Source organism: Pygocentrus nattereri, chromosome 10 (assembly GCF_015220715.1).
Source record: "Pygocentrus nattereri isolate fPygNat1 chromosome 10, fPygNat1.pri, whole genome shotgun sequence".
Taxonomy (NCBI): Eukaryota; Metazoa; Chordata; class Actinopteri; order Characiformes; family Serrasalmidae; genus Pygocentrus; species Pygocentrus nattereri.
The window spans coordinates 19666733-19694207 of record NC_051220.1 but is presented as its reverse complement, the minus strand read 5'-3'; the positions used below and the strand labels follow the sequence as shown (position 1 = coordinate 19694207).

At 37.5% G+C, this 27475-nt stretch overlaps 1 protein-coding gene across 2 annotated transcripts in view; it reads left to right on the top strand.

The window, feature by feature from the left end:
* Positions 1-27475, top strand: part of arhgap5 (Rho GTPase activating protein 5) — a 46352-nt gene that overhangs the window by 14534 nt on the left and 4343 nt on the right. For both annotated transcript variants that reach the window (XM_017713434.2, XM_037541852.1), the window contains exons 4-6: positions 18495-18572; positions 20573-20704; positions 24284-24389. In XM_017713434.2, coding sequence (XP_017568923.1) covers positions 18495-18572; positions 20573-20704; positions 24284-24389 — 316 coding nt within the window. The remainder of the gene's footprint in view (positions 1-18494; positions 18573-20572; positions 20705-24283; positions 24390-27475) is intronic.

The window sequence follows — 27475 nt, the reverse complement described above, 5'->3', positions numbered from 1 at the left end:
AGGCAGACTGTAGAGAGACCGATTTTCCTACTGTGTACATCACCGCCTGGTTTTTAGCTTCCATGCACAGTGTTAGCAGCACTGCTCAGTTTCTCTTTGCTCAGTACTTGGCATGCAGCATGTTGTTTGGAATGAAACAGCTTTATTTGAAATTCATTGTGGACTGAACTCTCTGCAGGAGATGCGTTTTATGTAGCATGCATGGAGCATTTCCGCGCAGTGTATAAATCGTAGGCCTTCTCTGTACATGATAGGCTATTTGGATGTACAGTGTGATTCACCAAAGAACAAGATTTCTAAAATCGCACATATCAGTATGCTTTGCTTAAGAGGACATTCACTACAGCTCAATCAACCAAACAAAATACTTCAGGGGTAAAACTGCACAAGTGAGCTCTTCAGGTGCATTAGCCTCAGATATGAATCCTGCTGTCGCTGAGATACAGAGACTGATGTTGAAAGAGATGGATCATTAAATTACGAAACGTAATTTACAGCTGTACAGAAGCGCTTTTATGATGAGGAGCAAAACCCAGTCTTCTCCATTGCAGTGCTTCCTGTAAGACAATAATACATGTAGCATAACAAGCTAATGCACGTCATTTAAAATCAGCTAGACTGTAACGATTTAATTGTTAAGGTACTTTGCACGCCTTTGCAGTAACAACTACTTAATTGTGAGCTACATGGTATGGTATCAGACTCTGTGTCAGCAAGTACGAAGAAATATGTACTCGTACTCTAACAAAAAATGTTATCGATGCATCCCTACAAGACATAGTTCAGTAAACGAATAGCATTAGCTGGTTAACCAGTTTGTTTGTTTTTGTGACAGCACACAGACTGAGGAGCGTTTCTCCATTTAGCATTTTCTCAGGAAGGAGACAGCTCTCATTTTCTATTGATTTATGCTTCTGAAGTTCACAAAATAAGCTAGATGCAAGGAGAAATTGTCTTGCGTCCTTTTCCATTTAAATAAATTAGCTTTTTCACCAGGCAGAATTTACTCATGCTTAGCGTGACTGTAGCTTTACTGAGGGAGGTAAAATTGAATTTTAATTGACATATTACCAGCATATTAGATTAATTTAATCTAAAGACTTATTTGAGTCTTCTGCAGCTCTAGTATATTATATATACACTTGCAAAGTGAAGTTAAATGCTCAAACCCAAATTGCTTAGTTCTGAGGAAGTGACTTAAGGGTAATTTTGTTCAGTCTTATTTCTGTGGAGTAGTAGTGTTTATGTCCATCATTATCACAAAGCACTTTTACAGAGTCCAGACTTCTAACAAAGTCAAATGCGAAAGTTGCAAGAAAAGCTATCTATGTGCTTGAGGAAGAAACATTGAGAGAAACCAAGACTCAAAAGAGGATCCCATGCCTCTCTGGTCATCACTGGATTGTGAAATAACAACACTACAGACAGTCCAGATCTACAACAGAGGTTAGCAGAGGCCCTCGGATCTGTTAGATAAGTCAATAACTAATTAAAAAAATTCTGTTAGTTCTGACTGCAAATTGCTTCTTTAGTTTAATTCTCAAGTCCATGAGGACCACGACTTGATAAATGGGTTCTGAAAAGTCCTTGAATTGAACATAATACATTGAGTTCACTCAAACACTTTTTTACTATTATACTGCTTTTTACCTACTGTTCTCAGTCTTTTTTAGAGCAGCGCTGTCCTTGGGCACTTTTACAATGCATTTTTTCTTGCTCAAAACATTTAAACCAACAAGTAGTGGTCACAGAGGCAAAACGCCAGTGCAGAAAGCATTTTGGATCATTTTGTTACAGTGAAGTGCTTTTTAGTGTGACTTTATTGTTGTTCAGAGTGCATTCTTCAGGGTATTCCATAGCCTAACCACTAAGAGTTTCTGGACTACAAGGATTAAATTACTCCTTAATGGGGAAGGATGGGTTTAAACATTTTTACGTGATGGAAGTACTAATGATGTTTATCTAAACACTGTGCATTTAGTGCTGCATTTGGATGGTAATGAGTGAAGTGCTTCATTAGTGGTAAAAATGATAAGTTACAAAATGTGATACATTTCTCACAGGCAGTCTTTTTGATTTATGTATCTCATCTGGGGCACCAGACGAACAGATTGTCCGTAATGAATAGAGGCAGGTGAATTGAGTAGCTGTGAGAACGTTACCAACTAAAACTAGGAATTGATCTTTGGAGTAGATTTGGAGTAGCTTGGCTAGTTAAGCGTCCTGCATCTCCACCTGGCCATTTGTCAGCTGCTCTCATGAGCAAGCGTATAACCTTTCTTATTGACTGCTTCCCACAGATTTAGGAGATTATTTTCTGTTACCACTTTCCAATGATCTCAACCAGATTTGCATTTCCTGTTGGAATGGCTAAGATGTTGCATCCCTGTTGTATCCTTTTTAGACATGGTGCATTGAGAGATTCTAGTGACTTGTGCACTTTTTGTTTAGTATTTTATGATTTTATGAATTTTTATGGTCAAAGTTGAAAGGTATCAGGGCAGCTGCTAGAGCTGGATGACATTAACTTGGCAAATGTTTCTAGAATTCTGTGCCTTAATGGTTCTTATAAGTGAAACCTTTGTGGAACATAAGGGTACTGAAATGTGAAAAGAGAGTAAAGATTTTTGAGCAGTGAAGTTTTTCCATAAATATGCTCTTTTTTACAGCTTTTAAACAGATGGTGCTAAAAGGTTAGTATGTATCAATTATTAATGTTTGCAACCAAACCAATCACTTTGTTGGTAGTTGTTGTAGAGCATGTTGACTGCAATGTGATCTGGGCTTTTGGGCAGAATTTTTAGAGTAGCTTCAATTTATAATAGTTGTTGAGTTGTTTGAGAAATGGATCTCATTTTTATTGTGTTAGTCAACTAACAGCGTTGTGTTGTCTGCTGTTGGACGAAGCTCTTTAAGGTCTTTAAGGAAAGAAATTGATTTTGCATTTGTCCTCATTATACTAAGTGTTTAGCTGACCTCTCCTCAAGCCACTTGCATTGCCTTCTTAAGACAGCCACCTTGCTGAAAGGCATCAAAGGTTTGACAACTCTTTTTTTTTTTTTTCCTTTTGACATACCATGGTCTCTGGTGAATGCTTAGCAATAAGTGTCTAACAACACAAAGTTCTGTTATTTCCATTGGCATTTTGCTGTCTTTTGTGCTCAAGGGAAGGGGTTGTCAGAACAAATTGCCTTTGACAAGCTGTCGCCACACATCAGGCCACGCACTTGGACCAGGGTGTAGATCTGAGAGCGAAATGAAAGGAGAGGACAATACGTCATAAGCTTTGGACCTTTCACATATGGGCCAACTAGGGTAGCCCAACACATGGTATGTTAATTGTCAGCTAAATGTTGTCCTCTGTAATACAGAATCTCAAAAAGGCTGCATTATAGTGCATTACATTTAGCAGTACGACTGCATTACCTCCTGGTAACAAGACTGCTTAGGATGCTCTATGAAACCTCATACATTCATCTTGCTTGTGGAAAAAATAAATGTATATTGATTTTTTAAATTATATATTTTTTCAAATTAAGAAAAATCAGTCACATTGCTGTGACCTTGCTTTTCATGCAGTGTCTTTGAGAGCCACAAGGCTGCAACTTTATCATTGGTAGAAAAGTCACAGTGCCTAGTGAAGTTTAGTAGCCTTAGTTGACAGGGAGATAGCAATTCAGTACTTTTATGGTACCGGCCAAATAACTTCAATGGTGCGATGAAAAATTCCATGCCATTACATACCAAATTAGGTAGCTGGTTAAGTAGTTGGTCTTATTTGCATCAGTGAGCCAATTAGTGCATGCCCCAAAATGTAGACTGCTGATTGGCTGCCTAATTTTCATATTCACCTTATTAAGGTCATTGTGTCTTGATTAGTCTGTAAAATTGTTGTGGTCTGTAGTTTTACCCACTTCAAGCGCCTCACACTCATTTCTGAGTTAGGCCATATGCTGTTTTGGTTTTATAATTTTAAAGAAGGTATTGAAAAAAGAAATTGAGGAATTATTTGGGAATCGAAATCAAAGTCCAAGTACTGTGCTAAATAACTGTGTCTGAAAATGCCTGGAAAATATTTCTGACAAAGCAGAACAAAAATGAAGAATCCGATGTTGGATCTAATGTAAATGAATACATTGCAGGTCATTGAAAGCAATATTAATAAATTATGTAAAGGCCTTTGCCTGGCAGAAGAGGCTCATGTGAATAACACTAAACACTGTGCAAAGCACCGGTTTAATGTTGTACATGTAAGGAAATCACTTTCCATAAAAATATATATATATCTTTGAATAAATATGATCTATCTTGTGTTAAGAATTCAAGAATTATAATTTTATGTATTTTTTAAATAAAAGATATGTGAAGATCAGTAAACTTAAGACAGTTAGCCATGGTGAGAAGAGCGAGTCACCCCAGTGCAGGTGTCATTGAGGGCCTGCTCTGCTGCCTGTCTCATCCCATCAGGCTCACACTCACATGTCCAAATCAGCATCAGTCAACATCACTAGCATCATCTCTAGCATCATCCAGCCAGTTCACTTTGCTGAGGCTTTGATGTAGTCTCATATGCAAGGACAGTTTCTCTTGGCATTTATTTGTGTTTTTTAGACTGGAAGAGAGAATCAAAGGGTATATGTTATTTTGTACCACATTGTAAGACATGGTCTTCTGCCTTGGTTATTAAACAGAACTGGAAAAGAACTTTATGCAAAATTGAATACTTCCTAACTGGATTTGAAGCATAGGCCTTATTAATTCTCCTAAAGTAAGACTGGCTCACAATTCTCAACCACATATTCCATAACCATGTATGACATTCTGGACACACTATTTTTATTTGTACAGAACTGATTTTCAACAAAAGCCAGTACATATTTTATAAGCTTTACATTTGCCATGAATAAAAAACTATAAACCTGTACCATCTCTGAGGCCCATCTGTAAGCCTGGCAAGCAAGTATTGAACTTGTTTGGTTGTGTTCACAATTAAGCCTGCTTTGACTACAGACTCGTCTGTATACTGTTAGGCTCTGTTGTTTCTGTTTATTGTTCTGATTACTGAAGTTGCTCATGTTAATTCACTGGAAATGTTACTTCCAAGAACACAGTAAATACTCTACAATACGTTCCTTTTTTTTTTTTTTTTTTTACTTTTGCTTCTTTTTTTCTTCTTTTTTTTGGATTTGTTGAATTTGCAAACGCTACAGCCACATGTATTAACAAGCATCCACAACTGGCTGGCAGTATTTTGAGATATTAGGCCAGTATTTTGATATCATAATTTAAGATGTTAATTCAATATTTTAAGAAAATAACTCATTAAAAAAAAAAAAAAAAGATTATAAATGTAGATATACTGCTGAAACAGATGTTGAAAAAGATTTTTCCCTGTCTGTCTGGTAGGAATGGCTTCCATACAGCCAGTTGACTTAAAATCATAGCTTGGAAATCGTTGAGATGATGCCTAGACATGCCAGTCTTAGAAGGGGAGGTAAGGTAATTATTACCAGTGTTTCATGGTGATGAGTCCTGTTCAAATCTGCCATGTCAGTTATGTTTTAAGAACTGTATGACTTAAAAAACAAATCTTAGAAATAACCCATGTGAATCGCCATATCACTCTTAAGAAGCATTTGGTTGTGTTGTGTGTGGCCCAAGTCAAGCCGATGTGTATGGTCCCACTTCATGTGTACTGGACATATTGTGTCTGAAGTTTTTGGAGTGAAGCCAGTGCGTAGATGAAGTAGCCACTCCCATTTATTCAATTTATATTCAGTGCGAATCAATTGTAAACATTAAAGATGTCATTTGGTAAAATTACATAACCCCACCTCCCCATGTCAAGCTGTTTCTATACAAATAGTACTTTAGAATCTGTAGTACTGTGTTTGCTGCAAATAGCATGGTTTCCTCTTACTCCTTGTAAAATGACAAAAGAGTTGCCAGCTTGCAGTACAGCCCTGTTATATTAAGGAGCTTTTTCTCCAGTGGAGCAAAATTTTGTGCTTATGCCTTAAAAATATTGTACTCTCACAGTGTGGTAGTGTTTTTTCCTCCTTCATACATGCTCTGTTGCTGATTTTTTTTTTTTTTTTTTTTTTTTTTTTGCAAAGCAGATAATTTGAACAAAGCTTTGGTTGGCTGTGACTTTAGGGCTTCCTAGTCCGTCAGCTATTTAGGAGTTCCTCTTCCCATTAAAAAAAAACAAACACAATACTTCTTTTCCCAAATGGGACATTCCAACCCATGCAAATTATGCAACTGCTTTAGTTTATAGAAAAGACACATTTTTATTTAAATTTTTTTAAACCATAACCCATCTGCTCACTATGAATTAGAGATGAGATGGAGCGAATGATGCCATCGCTGTCTGCTGAAGGACAGATGTCCTGGGCCCACTGTTTAGCCCATGGACGAGCTGACCACAGGTCATCGGTGTCCAGCTGGGCCGACGCATTACACATGCTTCGCTGGCACATGCTCTTGCTTGTCCTAGCACAATCCCTGGGCCATGTCGCTATAAGAGCATCCACTCTGCTTCTGATGATAATAAAGCCTGATTTGCTGTACTTTTTCCCCTCCCATCCTTGACTTGCTTCTATTTAAGCCATTTCAAGAGCATTAGAACTTTTTAATGCGTCAAAATTCACCTGTGTCAACAGGGAAGGGCCATGTTTGTGAGTGCGGAGCAGGCTTTATGTTAATGAATGCCACGTATTGCTATTGTAAGAGAGATGCTGTTTAGCTGCAGGCAGCAGATAAGGCTCCTCGCTTCTGCTAAATCCTCTCAGTTGCTAGAGATTTCTTATGGGTTTTTCTCTCTCTCTCTCTCTCTCTCTCTCTCTCTCTCTCACTCTCTCTCTCTGTCTCTCTCTGTCTCTCTCTCTCTCTCTCTCTCTCTCTCCTTCTGATAAATCCCAACTCACTCACTTGCCGCTTGACAACATGAGTGTTTATTTAAAAGCACTTAGACCAGTCTTACAACTGTCATCTCATCTTAACTAAACCTGTTGTCGAGGCCCAAGTATTAAGAAACAGTCAGACAAGTTTACTGGAAAAGCTTGCTGCTATCGAGCCACTTAAAGGTGAAGTTACAAGACCTGCTTTACTGTATTGCATCACTACATTCAGTTACTGCCAGCGTTTGTCCCAGCAAATTCCGAGCTTTGTTTTGACCTGCATATTTTTCCCGGATTATTGCTGATGTTTCTCCCAACCTTGCAGGAAAATGAGTAGTAGGGGTGAGCAAAATGACAGTGTTACGATTATCACAATAATTGGTCACAGTTTGCTTTTTTTCAGTATATCTTGGGGATTGTTGATTCTTCTAGATCAGTGAACAACTGCAGGTATTAGAATGATTCCTGAAGTTGTTCAATTAGTGATGCACAGATATGAGAATTGTGAGCCAATATCCAATATTTTTCATGTCAGTATATGCAACATTTTTAAAATGTAAAAACACCTAGCTAGACTAGATTGTGTAAAATCATAAAAAATGAACCAATAGAAATGATTCAGAATTACATGGAGAAAAATTGTTTACAAAGTAAGGAAAGTTTTTGGTTTCTGTAAATTACTATTTTGATGATGCATTATTTTTATTTGAACAATGATGAGTTACTTATATAGTATTGCAAATGTGATAAAATGAGTAAAATGCAGACATTTTAGTGCAAGACCCCAGCAATGTTTACATGTTCTGTACTTATATATATGGAATATAATAAATATGTCAGCAAATACCCATTTGAAATATCGTCATCTGTCTGGTAATGACAGTTTTTTGTAAAAAACATCTGCCAATATCAATATGATTCCAGTATCGTTGTGCATCCCCATAAACAACAAGTGTATAGAAACTGCATAAACTGCGCACACATATGTCATAGCTTAAATAAAAATGTTTCATTCTTGTTCACAAACCTCTGAAAAACTAAACGTACATATTTTGAGTCGTGAAAATGCCATGATGTTATATTTACCAGACCACCCTTGTTAAGCAACCAGCTACCATGCTACCATGGATTTTTCATAAGGAAGCAGTTTACATGTCCTGATCTTTTACCCTTTTCTTCCTTTTATGTCAGCTGATGTGATTTATAGGGACTGAGAGCTGCAGGATAAGACACATACTAGTGTTCTAGCACAGAAAATAATGACTCTTCTTGGACTTTGCCTCCCTTAAAGTTCTCAAGACAGCATGTGTGGGCACTTGGATTTCAGTATGGAAATAAAGGGAAACTTGTCCTCTTTTGTTATGTCCAATCAGTGACAGTTCATCTTTTTTTTCCTAAATCAATTTAAGTATATTGAAACCCTGTGATGAATGTGTAATACAACTTAGTTTATTTTTAAACTAATTTCCTGTGGAATGTGCATGTGAGCTGCTGGAGTTCGATTCTGCTGATTTGGCTTGCACAGAAAAGGCAGACACAGTAGACTCTAAATTCCACCTTTGCTGTCGAGTAACACAGTCGACCAACATCTCATCCTTCATCCATCTTTTTCAACCTGGGGTTGCGCTGAAAACTAAAAGGAATAGTTTGGTGAAAATTTTCATTTACACAACTTTCCACTTACCCCAGACGCAGCTGATCAGACATGCTTGGAGTCCAAATTTTGTGATTAATGCTGGAGCTGTGAGGCTGATGTTGCTAACTAACACTAGAATTCAGTGGTCACTTGTATAGCCCAAATCATTTTTGTACAAATACACACGTAACATAATATACAAATGTTATATATAATACATGTACAGACTGGCCACAAACTGGTCAGGAAGCCATATCAGGCAGCGTCAGGGCTGGTATTCACAAAGTAGTCATAAATTAGAAGACTTTTATGATGGTCACTTTTACAAAAACTCTTACTCCTGAGGTTTATTTGCAACATTAGCCTTGCAGCTACAGTTTAAACTAAAGAAGTGAGGTTTGGATTCGAAACTTGGCTGAGCTATTCTGTGAATATCCTGTGCAGTCAGATCACTCAGATTCATCTGTAATGTAGGACTAAAATACGAACTACTTTAAGGTTTGTAATAGTATGTAAACTAGGGCTGCACAATATATTTTATTAATTGTTATGATATTGGACTCCTGATACTTGTATCGCAGAAGGCTGCAAGATGCTCAAGCTTCTAACCAATCCCTAAGGGTTGGTTTCTCAAATAGGGATTAAACCTAGCCCTGGACTACACATCATTCTGATTGAAGATTTTATTTTGAAATGAAAATTAAGCCTAGGACTAGGCATAGTCCCGGTGCATGGGAGCTGACCTTAAATGTTTTATTGTGTTCTGGGAGTATCCTGAGCAATCACAGATGTTCAAGTTTGGTTTAATTAAGGCATTCATGTGGTCTAACAAATGTAGCTAAATCATTTTTTCAAAATAATGTAGACCAAGCTATAGTCACACTGTATTCCCTAAACTTTATAGAAGCCTGCTCATCTAACGATCCTTCTGAAATCAAGCATAATGATTATTTGCTGCCACAAGAGCATTAGTATGGTCAGGTACTGATGTTGAATAATCAGTTCTGGGCCACAAACACAAGAGAACACACTTCTACTGCTCTACACACCAATGCTTTGGAGCTGCATGCCTGATGTTCAGCACTGAGCATGATCACCTTTTGCTCATGTGTGGCTGCTCCAGAGCATCCTATTCAAATAGCAGTGCTTTTCTGTTGAGATTATACAAACTGTGTGTACAGTTGAACCCCTGTGTCAGCAGTGGATGCACCTTAAAGTAGCTGAATTCAAAAATATGAAGGGGTGACTGGATACTTTTGGACATACAGTTTTTTGATATCATGCAGCCCTTGTATAAACCCATTATAATGCAACACTGTAAGGTCACCATTTCTTAGCAGCACTGAAATGGATATATGCATTTAGCAGTTGATGTGAAGGGAGTGGGCAATTTCCTTGGTCCTCTTTTTGGCTAATGTTAATTTACATGTGATTTATCTGTGCTGTGTTCCATTTACAGCACTGCCTTTTACTATCATACTGCATCTGTGGATGGTCATGCACTGCTTACTATTGTGGGTGCACTCTTTTCTTGCAAGAAATAAAACTTAATTAGCTTGAGGAGCATTTTTTGAGGTATGTGGCATTTCTGGAGCAGGTTGAATGGGGGCACAGCCATACAGGGTCTGGCCCATAGCCCTGCCCTGATAGTACCATATGCCAGAGTGTTTAATACAGGCCACTGTTCTTATTTTATGCAGGCACGCCCTGCTCAGAGGAGCCCTGGTGACAGCGGTGGGTAGCAGGCCTAGTTAAAAGGTTACACTTTCAATGTGACATTTGTTCCACCACTGTGCTAAGTGCAGCAATCCTGCACAAACATGCGTAGGTCTGTTTATAGGATTTGCTGTTACTCTAGACTACGGCTGAAAGATTAATTGTATTTTATTGTTGTTGCGATAAGTATTCAAATCAGCCAGGGCTGCAATAAAAAAACTGACCAAATTACATTACACATAGGCATCATGAGAGTGATGTCATTATTATTATTATCAATATTACAGCAGTGCTATGCACAGAGCAAGTGATTTAACCACTCTGCTATACAGTTGCTTCCAAAGTACAGCTCAAACTACTAGCCTATAAAGTTAATTTAAACATGATAAATATCTTCACTCCCAAAGTAATTGTAAAATGTTTCAGGTAATAGTGTCTACAACCATAGTTTTACATAATGTTTTATATATATATATATATATATATATATATATATATATATATATATATATATATATATATATATATATATATATATACACACATATATATTTGATGTTTGCAGGCTTGTTAAGAGGGAGAAAAATGCATTTTATGTCAATATCATATAGCCCTACATGGAGTCCAGGGCTCCAGGCTAAAACTGGCCTGTCGTTCCAGGGGCAATAAAAATAGCACATGGAATGATTTTTAAACTGTTTTGGGTGCTTCAAGGACAATTGTTTTACTTGAGTGTAAAAAAAAAAAAAACACTTAACATCTGTAAAACATATTCATAATATCACGAAATTGCCAGTCATCCACATCCACCTTTTTGCTTTTTTTTTTTTTTGCAACGATTCTGAAACTAAAACATCCATATTTTCGTGTTGCGGTTTTGGAAGATGAGCCATGATACAAGCTTCCACCACTTCTGGTGCAGACGGTTACAGTCTTATTACGCTATTAATGTAACAAAGTTGTACAATTAACACAATAACACATGAAAATCATCAGTATTATTCTAGTTCTTTTATATAGGCAAGCTGTATACCATGTTCTTGTTGTTGTTCTCTTTATTGTTCTAAACTATAGGCAATTTCATTTTTAAAATCTTTACAAATGTTGCAGGACAGACTTGCTGTGTACAGTGATTAGCCAACAGTGTCTCATAGTATTTAAGCATTTAACTCATCAGACCTGAATTATGTTCCAGGGCACAGTGCTTTATTTAAATTTTTGATTACTTGCCAATACCGAATCCAATATGATACTGATTAATCTAGTCAGAACTAAGTAGTTGTTAGTGTAATTGAGTGTGATGTACCTTAACAGTTCAATCATTAAAATCTAGCTGATTTTAAATGATGTGCTTTAGCTACATTTACCTTTGATTCAGTAGCGCTGCAATGGAGAAGAGTGGGTTTTGTTCCTTGTCAGAAAAGTACTTCTGTACAGCTCTCTAAATGTTTCCACCTCCACAAACAGCTCTGTCTACAGACAATTTTAAAATATGGTGTTTCATTCAAAATGACATGACTGCGTGCCAAGTTCTCAGTAAAGAGAAACTGATCAATGCTGCTAACACTGCACTAAAAAGCAGTGTTATTTACTTGGTATGGTCACCATATTAGCGAGTGTATCTTGTTTATATATTTCATTTAAACAGAGTAAAGTTGGCATAGATGGACTTTGGTAGGAAATATTGAGATTTTTACACCTCTGTTTAGCTGGCCTGCGATTCTCCACCCATATTGGGAAGGCAGTTGTGATTGTGTGTTTAAAACAAGGTAAAAATCACACAGTGCATGTCTGGTGAGAATCTGCCAAGGAGCCAGTGACATCGTGTGTGACTGTCTCAGAGTCTGTAACACTTCTCTGTGTGAACAGAGCCTCCTTCACTGCCAGCTTGAGTCGTTTGTTCATTAGTATGGCAGTGTACACTCAGCTTACGTCACACGGTATCAGTGGGTATCTGGATATTGGTATCAGTGAGTGGGATGTTCTAAAAAAGCTAGTCTTAAAATGACTAGTAGTGATTAGAGTTTGGCAGTAAGGTATCAGATGCCATGAGATTTGTGACACCTTTGAAACTCAAAATGATTCATCTGAAAATTTGTGTAATTGTGTAACAAAGATTGTTTGTAGAGCAGAAGTGTTTCTGACTATTAAATTTCAGTTTTGAATTACATGAATTTAGTTGCTCTGAATGGAATCCACCATGCAGCATTACTGCATCTAATCAGGTGACCTTTTCTAGACTGCACTGTTTAGCCCCACAAACCTCCTGGAGACAAATGCTTGTGAAGTAACATGATATTAACCTTTTCATTTTTGCTTTAAAATAATGGAGCAGCGGGACTGCAGAGCAGGGTGTGGTGCCCTGTTTTGTGTTGTATATGTTTTGGATCAAGCTTCAAGCTTTTACCCTTAATCTCAAAATCATGCTTGTAGAGTAGGTGAAAATTTAAATTGCACTAAAAGGTAATATCATAAACTAATAACATACTAAATAAAAGATTAGTGAGCACTCTGCCATCTGTAATGAGTCACTAGGAGACCACATGCTGTCCTTTTCTTTTTGTTTTCTCTGTCACAACACACCTTATTTAACTCATATATAAATTATTAAAGCATAAGCAATGCAAAAGATCAACTTTACTTGGTTGTTCCACTTGCAGACAGTCTTTATACAACAAACATGTTTTCTTTGGTCAAATTTGGAGTCAGAGGGGAAAACTATTCATTTAAAGCCCTTTAAGAGTCAGGTCAGGTGAGTTGGAGCAATGAAAGTGTTGATATCTGCATAGCATGGGCTCCCAAGGACTGAAATTGAGAACTGCTGCACTAGAGCCAGCTTTATTTTTACTGTTATTTGTATATAATCTTAAGAGGCAGCTAAATAAGTGAACAGAAGCATCCACTTTCTCTCTTGAGCAGAACTGAGACGAAATAGGATTTAAGTTAAATCATCACAGTGGAGAAAATAGTCCAAATGCTGTTTTAAGCTGGCAACAGTATCCAAGGAGGGGATGGGTAGAGGCCATTTAAAACTGTGTGTGTGTGTGTGTGTGTGTGTGTGTGTGTGTGTGTGTGTGTGTGTGTGTGTGTGTGTGTGTGTGTATATATATATATATATATATATATATATATGTGTGTGTGTGTGTGTGTGTGTGTGTGTGTGTGTGTGTGTGTGTGTGTGTGTGTGTGTGCGTGCGTGTGTATATGTGTGCTTTGATGCAATCTGGCTTTGGTCTCACTGTGCATAGATTTGAGTAATGTCTTTTGCTTCCTGCGTGCTGACAGCCCTTTATTGTATGCGGGGGCCGAGTGTGATGGTAATCTGTTGATGAGGAGCTGCAGATGAGGCTGATGCGAGGGCTTTTGAGGGGACAGTAGAACATCCTGCTGAGCCACATCCAAATTAAGATCACTTCCTTCACCACTGTTTCCTGACCACTCTGTTTTCATGACATTCTTGACCTCAACCTTCCTTTCAGCATTTGACTAAATAAAGTCACATCATTTTGTGATATAAAAGTTGGTTACTATACACTGAAATATGTTTCGGTTTCAGCATGTCTCCTGACTCTGGAATGGAGATGAATGTCAGCGTATATAGCTGCTGTGAACACAGGGACCTTACATATACATATCTTTTCTTAAAACAGTTTGCTTCGATTATAACTCTTTAGGAAAGAATCCAGTGTTCTAAAAAATCTCAGATTTGGCCTAATGTGATTAAATCCAATTATTTTAGTCTGATTCAAAATATTTATTTTTCAAATAAGCATAATACACAAATATAACTGGAGAAACTATTTACTCATTAGTAAAAATGACAAAAACAATTATACACGCTGATGCAGACCTTATTTAACTACGCTTGATGTGTGCACCATGCACTTTTACTGATGAGGCCATACTAATGACTGTGTGATACCACTGTAATGGTGGATTTATGGAAAAGTCATTCTCAGAGATATGCAAGAGTAGGCCTATATTTTTAGACAACTCTCATGAATCCATAGTGTTGTATATAGCAGTATCAGCTTTTGAGATCCAAGTTTGAATATACTTGAATCTTAGACAAAAAAAAGGGAAAGTGAATTTTATTAATGATTCCAGTTGACATCAAAAAGCATGTTTACCCCCCTAATGCTGAGTGTTTCCATGTACCTGTTAACATGTTTATTTTGCACTGATTGATTCTTGTCAATGGATGTCATATTAATCTGAGGATGTTTATGCACAATTTTTAAAGTAGGTTGGACTTTTTACTTTTGAGTATAAAGACAAGACAGTAGTGCGTCCTGCTATGATGTATGGTTTGGAGACTGTGGCTCTGTCTAAAAGACAGGAGGCTGAGCTGGAGGTGGCGGAGATGAAGATGCTGAGATTTTCGTTGGGAGTGACAAGGATGGACAAGATTAGAAACGAGCAGATCAGAGTGACAGTGAAGGTGGAGCAGTTTGGAGATAAAGCCAGAGAGGCCAGGTTAAGATGGTTTGGACATGTGTTGAGGAGGAATAGTGGATATATTGGGCAAAGAATTTTGGAGATGGAGCTGCCGGGCAGAAGGAGAAGAGGTAGACCTCAGAAAAGGTTTATGGATGTAGTGAAGGTGGACATGGAGATGGTTGATATAAAAGTAGAGGAGGCAGTGGATAGGACAAGATGGAGGCAGATGATCCGCTGTGGCGACCCCTAAAGGGAGCAGCCGAAAGAAGAAGGACTTTTTACTTTTGAGTATGTATTACCGGTCATTTGACCTGTCTCAGGGTTGATATTCTGAAAGATGTTTTCACCCTGTTGGATTTCATGACGTGAGTCTGAAGGAAATAGAAGAATGAAACATGAAAGGAAGCAAAACTTGATAGTGATGAATGCAGGGAGAAATAGAATTTAGATCTTGATGTTATTTAGCATTAAATGGTGACATTTATGGGTGTCATATTTCTTGAATTGTGAGAAAGGCTGGAATAACTGAAAAGTTGTGTTCTTGAACATAACTACTGCAATTCCATCTGACCTAATGCACAGAGCAGGAAATTATATTTACATTATGTTATCAGATTATACAATTTAGATAGTTACGGCTTAGATAGTTTTCCTTAGGCATTTGACCGATACTGTAAAATGCTGTCAGTCTCAGTATGTTCCTCCGCATGCTGGTGGCAATATCTGCTGTCAGCGTCAGACTATATGTACCACAACCAAGCTAGTGTTCATGCACCCAAAGTCACGTGACTGTGAGGGCAGTCAGAGACTGGATTCAAACTCTCACCACAGTGTGGCTACCAAACCACAAACCAGCTCTCAAACCACTTGAGTCATTGTAGGGTCACTGGTTGGACAGTTGTTTACAGTCGTAGTCATGTGAATGTACAAAGCTACTTAAATCATTCTGGCATTTTATAGTGCGCACCATCTGTTGGTAGACCTACTTGATAGGCTTGAGCCAGTTATGGCATTAAAAATACACAATGAAATGGTATTTTTTTATCATAATTTCTGCTTTCTTTTATTTGTAGTTATTTGTCCTCTACCAGCTTCAATATATGGTCAGAACATTTCAAAATCATTGCATTTTTCATTAGTTGAGATGTAAATAAAGCAATTTAGACTGGGTTGTTGTGAAATGGTTTGTTGTAGAGAAACTGCTTTACAGTGGTGGTGGTAAGAAATAGGGTCTTGCTTTCTACTTAATACATACTTAATATTGCCACTTTCTGTACTATGCAAAATGACCAACAGACCTGCATGTCTTCTGACTTCAGGTAACTTCCTTTGACTTATGTTCTTGAGGCATTGAACGCTTCAGATATCTGATTTGCATCACCACCACTGTCAACAATTCAGATTTTTTCAGTTTAATATAAACTAGACTGATTAAATGATAAAATACAATATAATAGGCTGCAACAACAGTATCCTAACAACAGTAGCACAGCAAGGTTTTGTCTATATTATTTTTTTAAGAAGAAACAAATTATAAACTATTAAAGTGTGATTTATTAAATCTAGCAAGGATTACTCGCCCATACCCTGAATGAAGTTATCCTTTAAGTTTCTCTGCGTTTCTACCCTCTAAGCAGGTCTGTTCATTCAGTTTAAGTAGGCTTGTGGTGTTGCCACATTAAGGGCATCTCATAAGACTACTACCTGAGCAATACTTCACTCAGCCAGCTGCAATCGATCAAGACATGTTGTGCAAAGACTCTCCTTTTAATTAGTTACGCAGCCATCAGACTGTGCCGCTGCTCAGCTGGGTAGATGATTCACCTCGTTTGACTCGTTAGCAATAAAAGTATTGTGCACTCCCTCAACTACCCACACCTGTCCTTTGTGTAAATAAGCTTGTGTTTCTATGCGCAGTGCCGCGCCTCGCCCTAAAACTCCCGTTGCTGTCCATACTGAGGGTGGAACTGGCTCCGACATGTGGGAACATTCAAAGAATGCACAATGGTTTTGACTTGAAGCGCCTAGCAGCTCACTGAGCTAAGACAAGTGACTAAGCAGCTCCGAAACAGTCCTTGTCTGAACCAGCACCCTGTAGCAGCACAGAGCTCTGCAAGGTCATCGCAGTTTGTCTTCAAAAGCTGGGGTTGTCTTGCTAAACATGCTGATAGACAAATTAAGAATATAGGAAATGCAAGATGGTGTATCAGTCAACAAACGGACATGTGGGAGTTAGTTTAGCTGTAATGTATGTGATGCAAGAAGTAAATTAGATTGAAGTATGTATTAATTTGGCTAGTGATTGTGCTGGCTGTTGTTTTATTAAGGTGAAACGTGCCCATTACCAAGGAGTCATTCAGTGTTTTGATGTAAATGCTTAGTTCTAGAGAAGCTGGAGTCAGAATTATTCATAGTGACGGTGAAAGGAATCAGACTTCTAAAGAGTTTGCTGCTTTTAAAAGCTCCCTCACAGACAGTTAATACATGTAGCCATTACAAAGACTCTGCCTGATACCGGAGATGTTTTTTTTTATAGTTTTGAGAAAAGGTTGAAGTCTAAAAGAATTCTTTTTTGAAAGGTACACTTGGTTGGGCTTTATGTAGTAACTTCCTGTGATTTCGATTTTGGGGCATTGAATGCGGCAGATATGTGATTTGCATCACCACCACTGTGAACAATTCTGATTTTGTAAGTTTCTTTAGAATGGTACATTTTACACTACACCACTCTAATAGAAATTCCCTTCAAATACAAAACTAGAGTTTAATATAGACCAGACTTATATCTTATTAAAATACAGTATAATAGGCTCAACAACAGTAGCCTATAGGCTAACTTAGCACAGCACATTTTAGCCTATATTATTTTTTAAGAAGAAATAAATGATAAATTATTGAAGTGTGATTTGTTATGCGGGTATTGTTTTTTGATTTACCACTTCTTTACAACCAATCAACATTACATATAAAAACTCGGAAGACACGTGAAGGTTTACTGGTCATTTTGGATAGTGAATAAAATGGCAATGTTTGAGTTGTAGATATTGTGACACCTGGTTCCTGTCGCCACCACTGTAAAAAAAAAAAAAAAGTCACTACATTTCTCTGAATGTAGTCATTTTACATCTGACTTTGTTTACCTTTGAATGACTGAATATGCAGTGTTTTATCACTAGAGTAAACCCCCTCAGCTTATTTATTTATTTATTTAATAGTGGGTATGATGCTAAGAAGTTAATTTTTCTAGTTTTTCCTCTTCTAAATATAATAAATAAAATCTTTCTCTCAAACAATTCTGTTTGAAGATCATATTTAAGTAGTGAAGATGCATGTGAAAAATATTACACTGCTACATAAAATAAAAGCTCAGCTTTTTATGGCGTTTGGTTAGAAATGGACATCTGTATCAGGATAATTATTATGCAACCAAGCAGTCATCTGACCTGTAGACCAGTGATTCAGATCTGTGACTCACCGTGTCGGGTAATTCCCAAAGGAAAGGGCAAAGACAAGCATACAAAGAGTTTTACATCAGTTTACAAATAGAGAAATGATATTCTTATCTCATGTTAGTTCTCTTTCATTTGAGATCTTCACAGTTTGCTTAGCTTTTCGTAATTTACATCATCCCTAGTATTAATTAGTAGAAAGCCTGAAGGTGATGATCATCACTGTTAGTATATTCGGTTTAAACTTTTTGGCCCTTATGGGGTTTTAAATGCTTGCTCTGATGTTCATTGGAGCATTTTTATGTAGTCTTTGTGAAACTGAGTTAATTATGTGCTCTTCCTGTTTTATAGGTCTTACCACAGAGGGCCTGTATCGTGTGAGTGGGAACAAGACTGATCAAGACAACATTCAGAAACAGTTTGACCAAGGTAATAAAAACAGTAACTGTGGTGGCAGAAACCCGTCAACTGTACAAATGGAATGAAATGAAAGCTAATTACTGAGAAAAACATTGGCCCTTATTCATCAAAATTGGTTATGGTCAAATCAGTTTGTAAAAATGAGCACACACAGATTTCACAAAGAGTTATTTTGTTTATCAGTTTCACCTTTTGCGTATGTAAATTGGAGCATGATAGTTTATCAAGCTGATAAAAAAATGCTTGATTTGGAGTTAACTAACCAAAAACTATTATCAAGATCATATATAATACAATAATAGGAATTAAATTATATATATATATATATATATATATATATATATATATATATATATATAGAGAGAGAGAGAGAGAGAGAGAGAGATAATACTAATAATTTGTGCAAATGGCAATTCAGCCCAAAAGTTAATGTACTTGTTTTACATGCACATTGTTAGAATTACACCACACATTCACATTTATTTATTTATTCTTTCTAGTCATTGTAATATATTGGTATAATGTTTGGTCTGTAGGGGGAACAGTGTGCTCACTGCATGACCCCAAACTCTATCTACAAGCCCAAACATTGGCTCCCTACTGAAACGTCAGTATGAACTAGGGCATGCTTCATGGAAATTGTATGTAAATGAGGTACCAGTAAGCTGGCACTTGACTTCACACACTGAAGCTGGTTCATCATTTGTGGCAAAATCTCCACTTGTTTCCACATCATACGAAAGTTCCATGAATCAAATACTGAGTAGTTTGTATGTCCTTAAAGACAGTCAAATCTGCGTTTTTCTGTGCGACTTTGATGAATAAAAGGCCAATGTTGGCAAACTCTTTAATTATTAAATTGTTCTTTCAGTTGGCCACTCAGATTTCATACTTTCCATCCTGTTTAATTTATGTGGAAATATCCCTTCCTCCCTCTCTGCTCTACAGGCTAATGTATTCACCAGAGATAAGCTTTTTACTTATGTAATGGCCTTCTGGTTAAGAGCAGCTATTACAGATCTCAGTGGAGATATCAGTACTTGGAATAAGTATGTTAATGTCTGACAGATTAATATTGTGATCTACATTCTATAAATGTGAATTACATAATTTCAATATTGTGAAGTGTTCTCCATCCCAGAGAGAAAGCTACACAGATTAATAGAAACAGTTTATAATGTCTTGTTTGGATGAAAGCACTTGAAATACTTGACAAACAGCTCCTCATCAAGTTGTAACAAATTGCAGTTGTTTGGAGATGCTGTGTATCTTCAGCTGTCATGTCTTCTTAACAGAAGCTTATAGTGTTGAGTAATTGAGTAGTTGATTTTTTTCTAGTTCTCAAATACGTTACTCGTGTCTTTGCAAAAAATGAATTTAAGCTCTGCATTAATGGGTGAAATGAGCGGCTTTTGCTCTTTGTTTATGGTCCATCTTTCACTTCAAATCCCAGTCACGGCGGCCTGGTGAGCCGTGCAGATGACTTGGTGGAAAATCTTCCGCAGAGTGACCAGATTATTCACTCAGTGAGCCAGAGTTTGCCCAAAAGAGCCACTATGGGCATCAATCTGCCCACTGGCCTAGAGCCATTAGCCTGCCTCTCTCAGTCCTCGCTATTTTCTGAATTAAGTGCATTTTTTTTTTCTTTTATCCTGTGTCCATCTCTTAGTGAGATCTATTCTGACAGCTGTCAGTTCACCTTAAGCCCTGCTCTTTCTCTTTTCTGTGCTCTCTTTCTTTCCTCCTCTGTTCTTTCTATCTTTTTATGCTTTCTGTTTCACTTCTTTTTCTCTCATTGTGCCTCCCCCTCCCCGGCAATTCCTTTTCATTGTCTTCATTGCTCAGTCTCCTTTTCTTCACTCTTACTTATTCCAATTGACACTGTTTTTATTGGCACTGCTAACACTAACAACACTGCAAAAAAACCCACCGATTTAGATGCTGTCATTACTGTAATGTTTTTTTTTTCCTTCTTCAATGTTCTCTTTTTTTGCTGTTTGTCCATTTAGACCACAGTGTGGATTTCATGGCGATGGATGTTGCTGTGAATGCTGTGGCAGGGGCACTGAAGGCTTTCTTTGCTGATCTACCTGACCCCCTCATCCCCTACAGTCTCCATCCAGAACTAGTGGAAGCAGCTAGTAAGTACGCTGTTTATTGTTTCATGCCCTCTATCCCTTTGTTGGAGGTGTGGAGTTTTTGCTCATTTTTACTAGCTCCCAAAAAAATACATGTGGCCCATTAACCTGTAAGATTTCTTTAAGAAACCAAGTCACAACAAAAACATGATAAAAAGTTCCACGTTTTTATTACAAAAGCATCTGAGAAGCACTCTTGGTTCAGCAGTTGTTTAGACCTTTCTATTCTAATTATATTCTATTCTGTTCTAATTAAAGCCATTGAGTACTGCCGTTAAGCTAATCAGATCAAGTCTGATTGGAACTCACAGTATGAGGCAGAATAATGCTGTGGTTTTGTACAGTGTATAATGTAGACCACCAGCTGTGTTGTAGCTTGTATTCTCATCACTCATCATGTCTTTCTGTTGCTTTGTGGTCGTTGTCTTGCTACTACTGTCCTAAATTAGTAGTATTTACCAAGCATTGTGTAGTGAGTAGTGAAAGAGTTAACTTAGCAAACCACTGCAAACACAGCTAGTGTTTAAGTTGACCTAGTTTGATGTCATGTTGCTGGCAGTGATCAGCAGCCAGCCAGTAATACGAGATAAAATTGTCATTTATTGTCTCTTTAAATCATAATAGAATTTTCTCTCAAGACCATCAAGAAAACATATTGAGTGAAGTTTGTATCAGGGCTTAACAATAAGGGGAAAAGTCACATTGTGATATTATACATCAATGTGAAAAATGTTGCCAATACAGTCATATTTATTTACATTTATTACATGTTGCATTATTTATATTATCACAAAGTCTTGATTCATCAAAACACCCATAGAAACTTATCAGGCTCATCTGAAGTTGGTCAACATGCTCACACCATATAATAAAAAAAAAAATATGTGAGAACTCAGGTGCATATTAGCAGCCCTCTGTGATATCAGTACTGCCAAGGCCAGCATCATGAAGATGAACAAATGATCATTATTTTATTGCACAGCACTAGTTTGCTGTTCTTCTGTTTTAGAAGTATCTTTTGGGGATGCACAATAATATTAGAATCATATCAATATCAGGTGAGATTTGCTTAAAAAATACCAGCATCGGACAAATGTTTAAGATTAAGAGACCCTTATTAGTCCCACAACGGGGAAATTTCACCTCTGCATTTAACCGAAACACCACATACACTCTAGTGAGCACACACACACTAGGGGGCAGTGAGCACATTTGCCCAGAGAGGTGGGCAGCCCAATCTGCAGCGCCCAGGGAGCAGTTGGGGGTTAGGTGTCTTGCTCAAGGACACCTCAGTCATGTGCTGTCGGTTCTGGGGATCGAACCGGCAACCTTCCGGTCACAAGGCTGAATCCCTAACCTCCAGCCCATGACTGCCCTATTATTTAACCAATATTTCAGTTCAGTTACTTCATACTTCATGCTCTGTTTATTGTACTCTAGAGGACCAGAATGTTTAGATTACACTGGGATACTGCACTAAAATATGTGCATTTTGTTCATTTTACTCCTGTAGTAACACTGTACAAATAAATATTGTAATTCTGTGTAGTGGTAATCAAGGTAGATGTAGTCCCAGTTTCTCTATTTTTTATAAATTTTGTTTCAGCATTGACAAATATACATGAAAAAATTGGATATTGGCGTCAGCCCACAATTCGCATATCGGTGCATCTTACATTTTTTAGTAAATGTGACAGATCTTCCCATTGAGACTGATTACATGCAGTGAATATGACTATGATATAAATCTATCGCACGCTGCTCACATTACGTCATAGTAACACGCATCTGCAAAAGCGAGAACAACCAGTGAAGACCAGTCCCTGTGTCCTCAGCCCTTAACTCACCTATAGCTAGAGCTTCCTCTTCATTTTGCATATTCCAGTTTTTATATAACCACATTTATAAAACATCAGTCTCCAACTCAACTGGAAATTAATCCCATCACCACTTGGTCTAATCCCAGCCCCAAGGAGGCTGGAGATGGTGATTTAAATGCATCTGTATGTTCACTTCAGGTTTTTTTTCCCCAAGCTGAGTGCTGCATCTAATCCGGAGCCTGGTGTGATGTGTTCCTGATCGCTCCTCAGCCGCTCAGCAATAGGCTGGTGTCGCTTCTGCCTCCCAGGCCGCTGCTGTGATTGCTCTCAGCGATCATTCAGAATGTACACGTGTGTGTGTTTTTTCCCTCCATCTCCGGCTCGACTTCCCACTTGCAGATTATTGTTTGAGACGCTGCCAGATTTCCAGCCCTCTCTCCTTGCTCGGGCAGCCGTTGTGCAATGTGCTCTGAGCAAACATTTTTACCTGATGACGTCAGCGGCAGCCTCTTGGGTGTGTTGTGACTAGTTTTACACCCACCCCGCCGACACCATTTGAAGAAGGCAAGGGGATTTAGCAAGAGGCCAGCTAGCATGTCTTCTTTGGAACACACTATTAAAACACCTGCTATTAAACACCAGGGCAGAATCAGGACTGATAATTTAGGTCACAGTTTGTTCAGTTCTTTCCAAATGCTGTTTAAAAGCAGTCCTCAGTTATCCTGAAGTGGCGGTTATGTGAAAAGCCATATTTACACCGTTTTCCTCTTATCCCACATGCCAATACCTATTTAGTTTTGCACTAGAGTTACAAGGCTCATGTAGCTAATCATCCCATGCTTTCCTCAGTTCACGAGTTGTTAAGTGATCTAAAATAGACTTCATGTGGTTTCTGACACTGCATCACATACTCAATAGGCAATAGAACACAAGAGGGAGAGTGTTACTGTAAACATGATAACATGGTGTTATTTGTGATAACTCTCTAGGATTCTATAGGTTTTTATCCAACAGTTCTGCAAAAAAAAAAGAATGAACTAAAGCAAAGAAGCTCCAAACATTCTATCAAATGTGCTTTAATATTTTCGCACAAAAAATGTTGTAGCCTTTTGTGTTACGGATGAAACCTCAAACTGGAATATCAGGTTCAGCTCAGCTTCTTCAGTACTGGCCAAATTAGCCTGAATGTGGTTTTGTTCCAGTGAGCCTGTAAAGGTATTTCAGTCCATCGTGTGTGCAGGATTGCATGCTGTTTCAGTCTTTCTAATTCTTACTTGTTTAGCTGATTTTGCCATCGCAGCTGTTGACTGAAACATTTGGTTAGGGGCTACGACAGGTTCTGAATTTGATGCTCTGCTGTCACACTCTTCTTTAAAATCTGAAAGGGGCTTCTGGTCAAATATCTTATAAGAAGTTACCTAACATCTCCATTTTCATATTTATGTTATTGTGTTTTCTGCTGTATTAGGAATGTATTGAGAGCCTTATGTGAGTCTTAGCAGCCAGTGCTCAGTGGAATGATGCTTTTCTAACTACTGTTTCATTATCTGTAATGGACAAAAATACAGACTTTGAAGACCAGTCTTCAGTGAGCAACCATATTTAGGGTAATAGAAAAAATATGCTAAACTGTGACTTCAAGATCACTGATGTCTCCTTTTTAATAGTGTTTGTAGAATAATTAAATACACAAACTGTATTTTAAAGCCTTTTGTTTCTTATCTATCACGTTTGTTTATGTATTGTGCTTCCTTCCTTGCAGAAATAGTGGACCACATCGAAAGACTGCAGGTGCTGAAGGAAATTGTGAGGAAATTTCCTCCTGTGAACTATGAAGTTTTTAAATATGTCATCACCCACCTTAACAGGTAAAACCCTTCCCTTGAGGCTGGTTATTGTTCATAATATCCCTCATGGAAAAACAACATTCATACAGATACACATAGTAGCATAAACAGCATTAGTGTTGCTTTTGGAATATCCATAAAATGCCTGTCAGGGCTATGTAGTGCAAGTGTTTATAGTGTTTATGGTAGTTGTAGTCCATCAGGTAATTCGAACTATAGAGACTGAATCCTGATATCTGTAAACAAAGGGCCTTGCACAGAATAAAAATATTGAAGTTGTTCAGTTTGGGGCTGTGATGTATGTACAGACAGCAATGATTTGTGATTTTAGAGTTTGCCTGCTTAACTTAAGGCACCCCCTGCTGTAACTACTGTTTTTGTTATCTTTAGCCTGTATAGTATCTTTAGTCTGTTTTTAGAATTAACACAATAAATAAAAAAAATCACATTAAATAACATTGAGCCATACCTTCAGGTAATAAACTATTTTGCTTCCCGTTTATGACTCCAGCCATATATGCGGTACTGCTGATGTGGGTTTCCTCATGCTCAGCAATGCACAAAATTGCTATATGAGTGTTAATGTGGGAAATCTGAATTATTGTGAATAAAATTAATTGCGTGTACATACATTGACAAAATGAACATTAGAAGACAAAGCTTCTACATGCTGCCTCTGTATTTTCAGTTAAAAAGAAAGTTAAAAGAAAATGTTTCACTTATTGACATTAACACTTTTTAGAAGCATATTATTTACTTTTAGCTTAAATATCTAATTAATTCTACAGCACTTACAACTTTTATAGCGCCAGTGCTGACTGCTTAAAACATTTGGGTTACGGCCCTATATGCTTATGGGCAGCTTGTATGGGCAGTATTTCTGTGCAACTATTTCAGTAACTATAATTAGAGTCGTATATATTTACCATCATTCACATGCTTCACACATATAATGCAAATGCTGTCTGCTGAAAGTTTACAATAACACTTTGTTGATTCCTCAAATCAACTGCAAAGGCAAGATTAACTATTCAAAGTGCTTAACGAAGTGCTCACCATTTCATTTTTATGCTTTTTTCTCATGGTCCCAGCTTTTACCGTGCATGCATAGTAAATCCAGTGTTTTGGGAAGGTAACTGCTGAGATGAATAGCAATAAGAGGAAGGAGACATAATCGGTAAAGACTTTCCAAAAGAACATTAAAGCATACCTTAGGCACACTGCTTAATGTCTTTTAAATATTTTTTGAGGTGCATGGAAATATCAGTCTTGTAACTTGTGAACATCATTTTGATTAGGGTTTTATGCTGCTGCCTTTCATCCAACATAAATACTTTGGTACATGGCTTCACTTCCCTGTCAAGGAAATGATTTCCACTTTTATCACCCCTATTTAGTAGTTGGTAAAAAGGTAGAACTGTGGGCAGCTTTGATGAATCACTGTATTTGTTCATGAGAATGAACTTCCATCTGTTTATGGTCCCCCTTTTTCTTTTGTCCCAGTTCCAGTACATCCTGAATAAGTATTGTGTTAGTGTTTATTTTATATTTATATTATTGGTTTTTTTTCTGATTTCTTTAACATAGTATAATTTTATGTGTCTTGTCAGTTAATAAGAAAAGATGTTTCTGATTTACCGCTGCTCATGATGGCTGTAATCCCAACAAATGAACAAATACATAGGTTTGTTTTGAACATCCCTCTTCCTGGGGTACCTCTGCTCTGTACATTTTCATTAACAAACTCTTCCTGAGTTAAAGCTGCACTATATAAGTTTTGGGGATTTGAAGACCTCTGTGGTGGAAATGAGTAATTATATGCAATGTGCGGAAGAAAACTGTCACATCGGTTTTGCTTCAGATCCTAACAAGCGGATGCAATTTGTGAGTCTATTTAAAGTGTAATGCTCATTTTTTTATTTTAAATGAAAATCACACATACTGCTGCTATAAAATGGGTGTTCCAAAGTTGGAAATAAATATGGACCGTAAACTGAACCGTAAACCACTAATCTAAATTAACGTGTTAAACACTTCTGTACTTTATATTTTGATTCATATACACCAGACATGCCCAGAGTCCGGCCCGCGGGCCAAATCCGGCCCGTGTCTAAATTTAGACCGGCCCGAAGCATGTGTCATAAAATCAATAATATATGGCCCGCTGGCACAATTTCCCACAGTAAACAATACACAGGCATGCACACACAAAAAAGCAATTTTATATTTAACTCTCATAACGTGAGCCCTGTGTGAACTTTCACCCCTGTGGTATTTTTTTAACGCATTTCTAAAATGAGATTGCGAAAAGAAAAAAGAGATTGAGCTGCAGGGGGACGCGCAGCGTCATAATCACTACCAAAAACTCCCTCTCGCCACCTTTTACCGCCAGCTGGACAAAGACAGGTTCCAAGAGATTCGGACATTTGCGAAGAAAATGCTGAGTTTGTTTGGCTCGACATACTTGTGCGAGAAGACTTGTGCGAGAAGACGTTCGGTTATAAACATTAACAAGAAGCGCGTGAGGACAACACTAAGTGACTCTCACCTGCGTGACATCTTGTGCATCAAAACCACTGCTTTGAGCCAGACCTGCAGTTTCAACTGCAGTTGAAACACCAATATCACCCTTCTCATTAATACAACAATAACAATAATAAAACAAACTCAATACATGTAATAAAAAAATTCATTCAACTTTCATAAAATCGTTCATTTGTATTTAATTTATTATTATTTTAATCTTTAACTATCCTGGTAATGCAATTGACAATAGATTCTCATTTGCAATATCAACCTATCTGCAGGCAGCAAAGGATATAGTTATATATTTACAAGTTAATTTACAATGGTAATGGTTCGAGGAATGTCAGTCCAAATGGTCAGCCCCTATACATTTTCATCTAACCAAATCTGGCCCCCTTTGCAAAAAGTATGGACACCCCTGATATACACTAATTTTACATTAGCCACAAGCTTAAACCTGTCTGGTTAAAAAAAAAAAAACGCACAGCTTTATTAGCCCATCAGTCTTACTCATTTTACCTAACACGTCTTCTGAATTTCTGAGGTGGTGTAGTTAATTGTTATTTGTTGAATCATTTCTT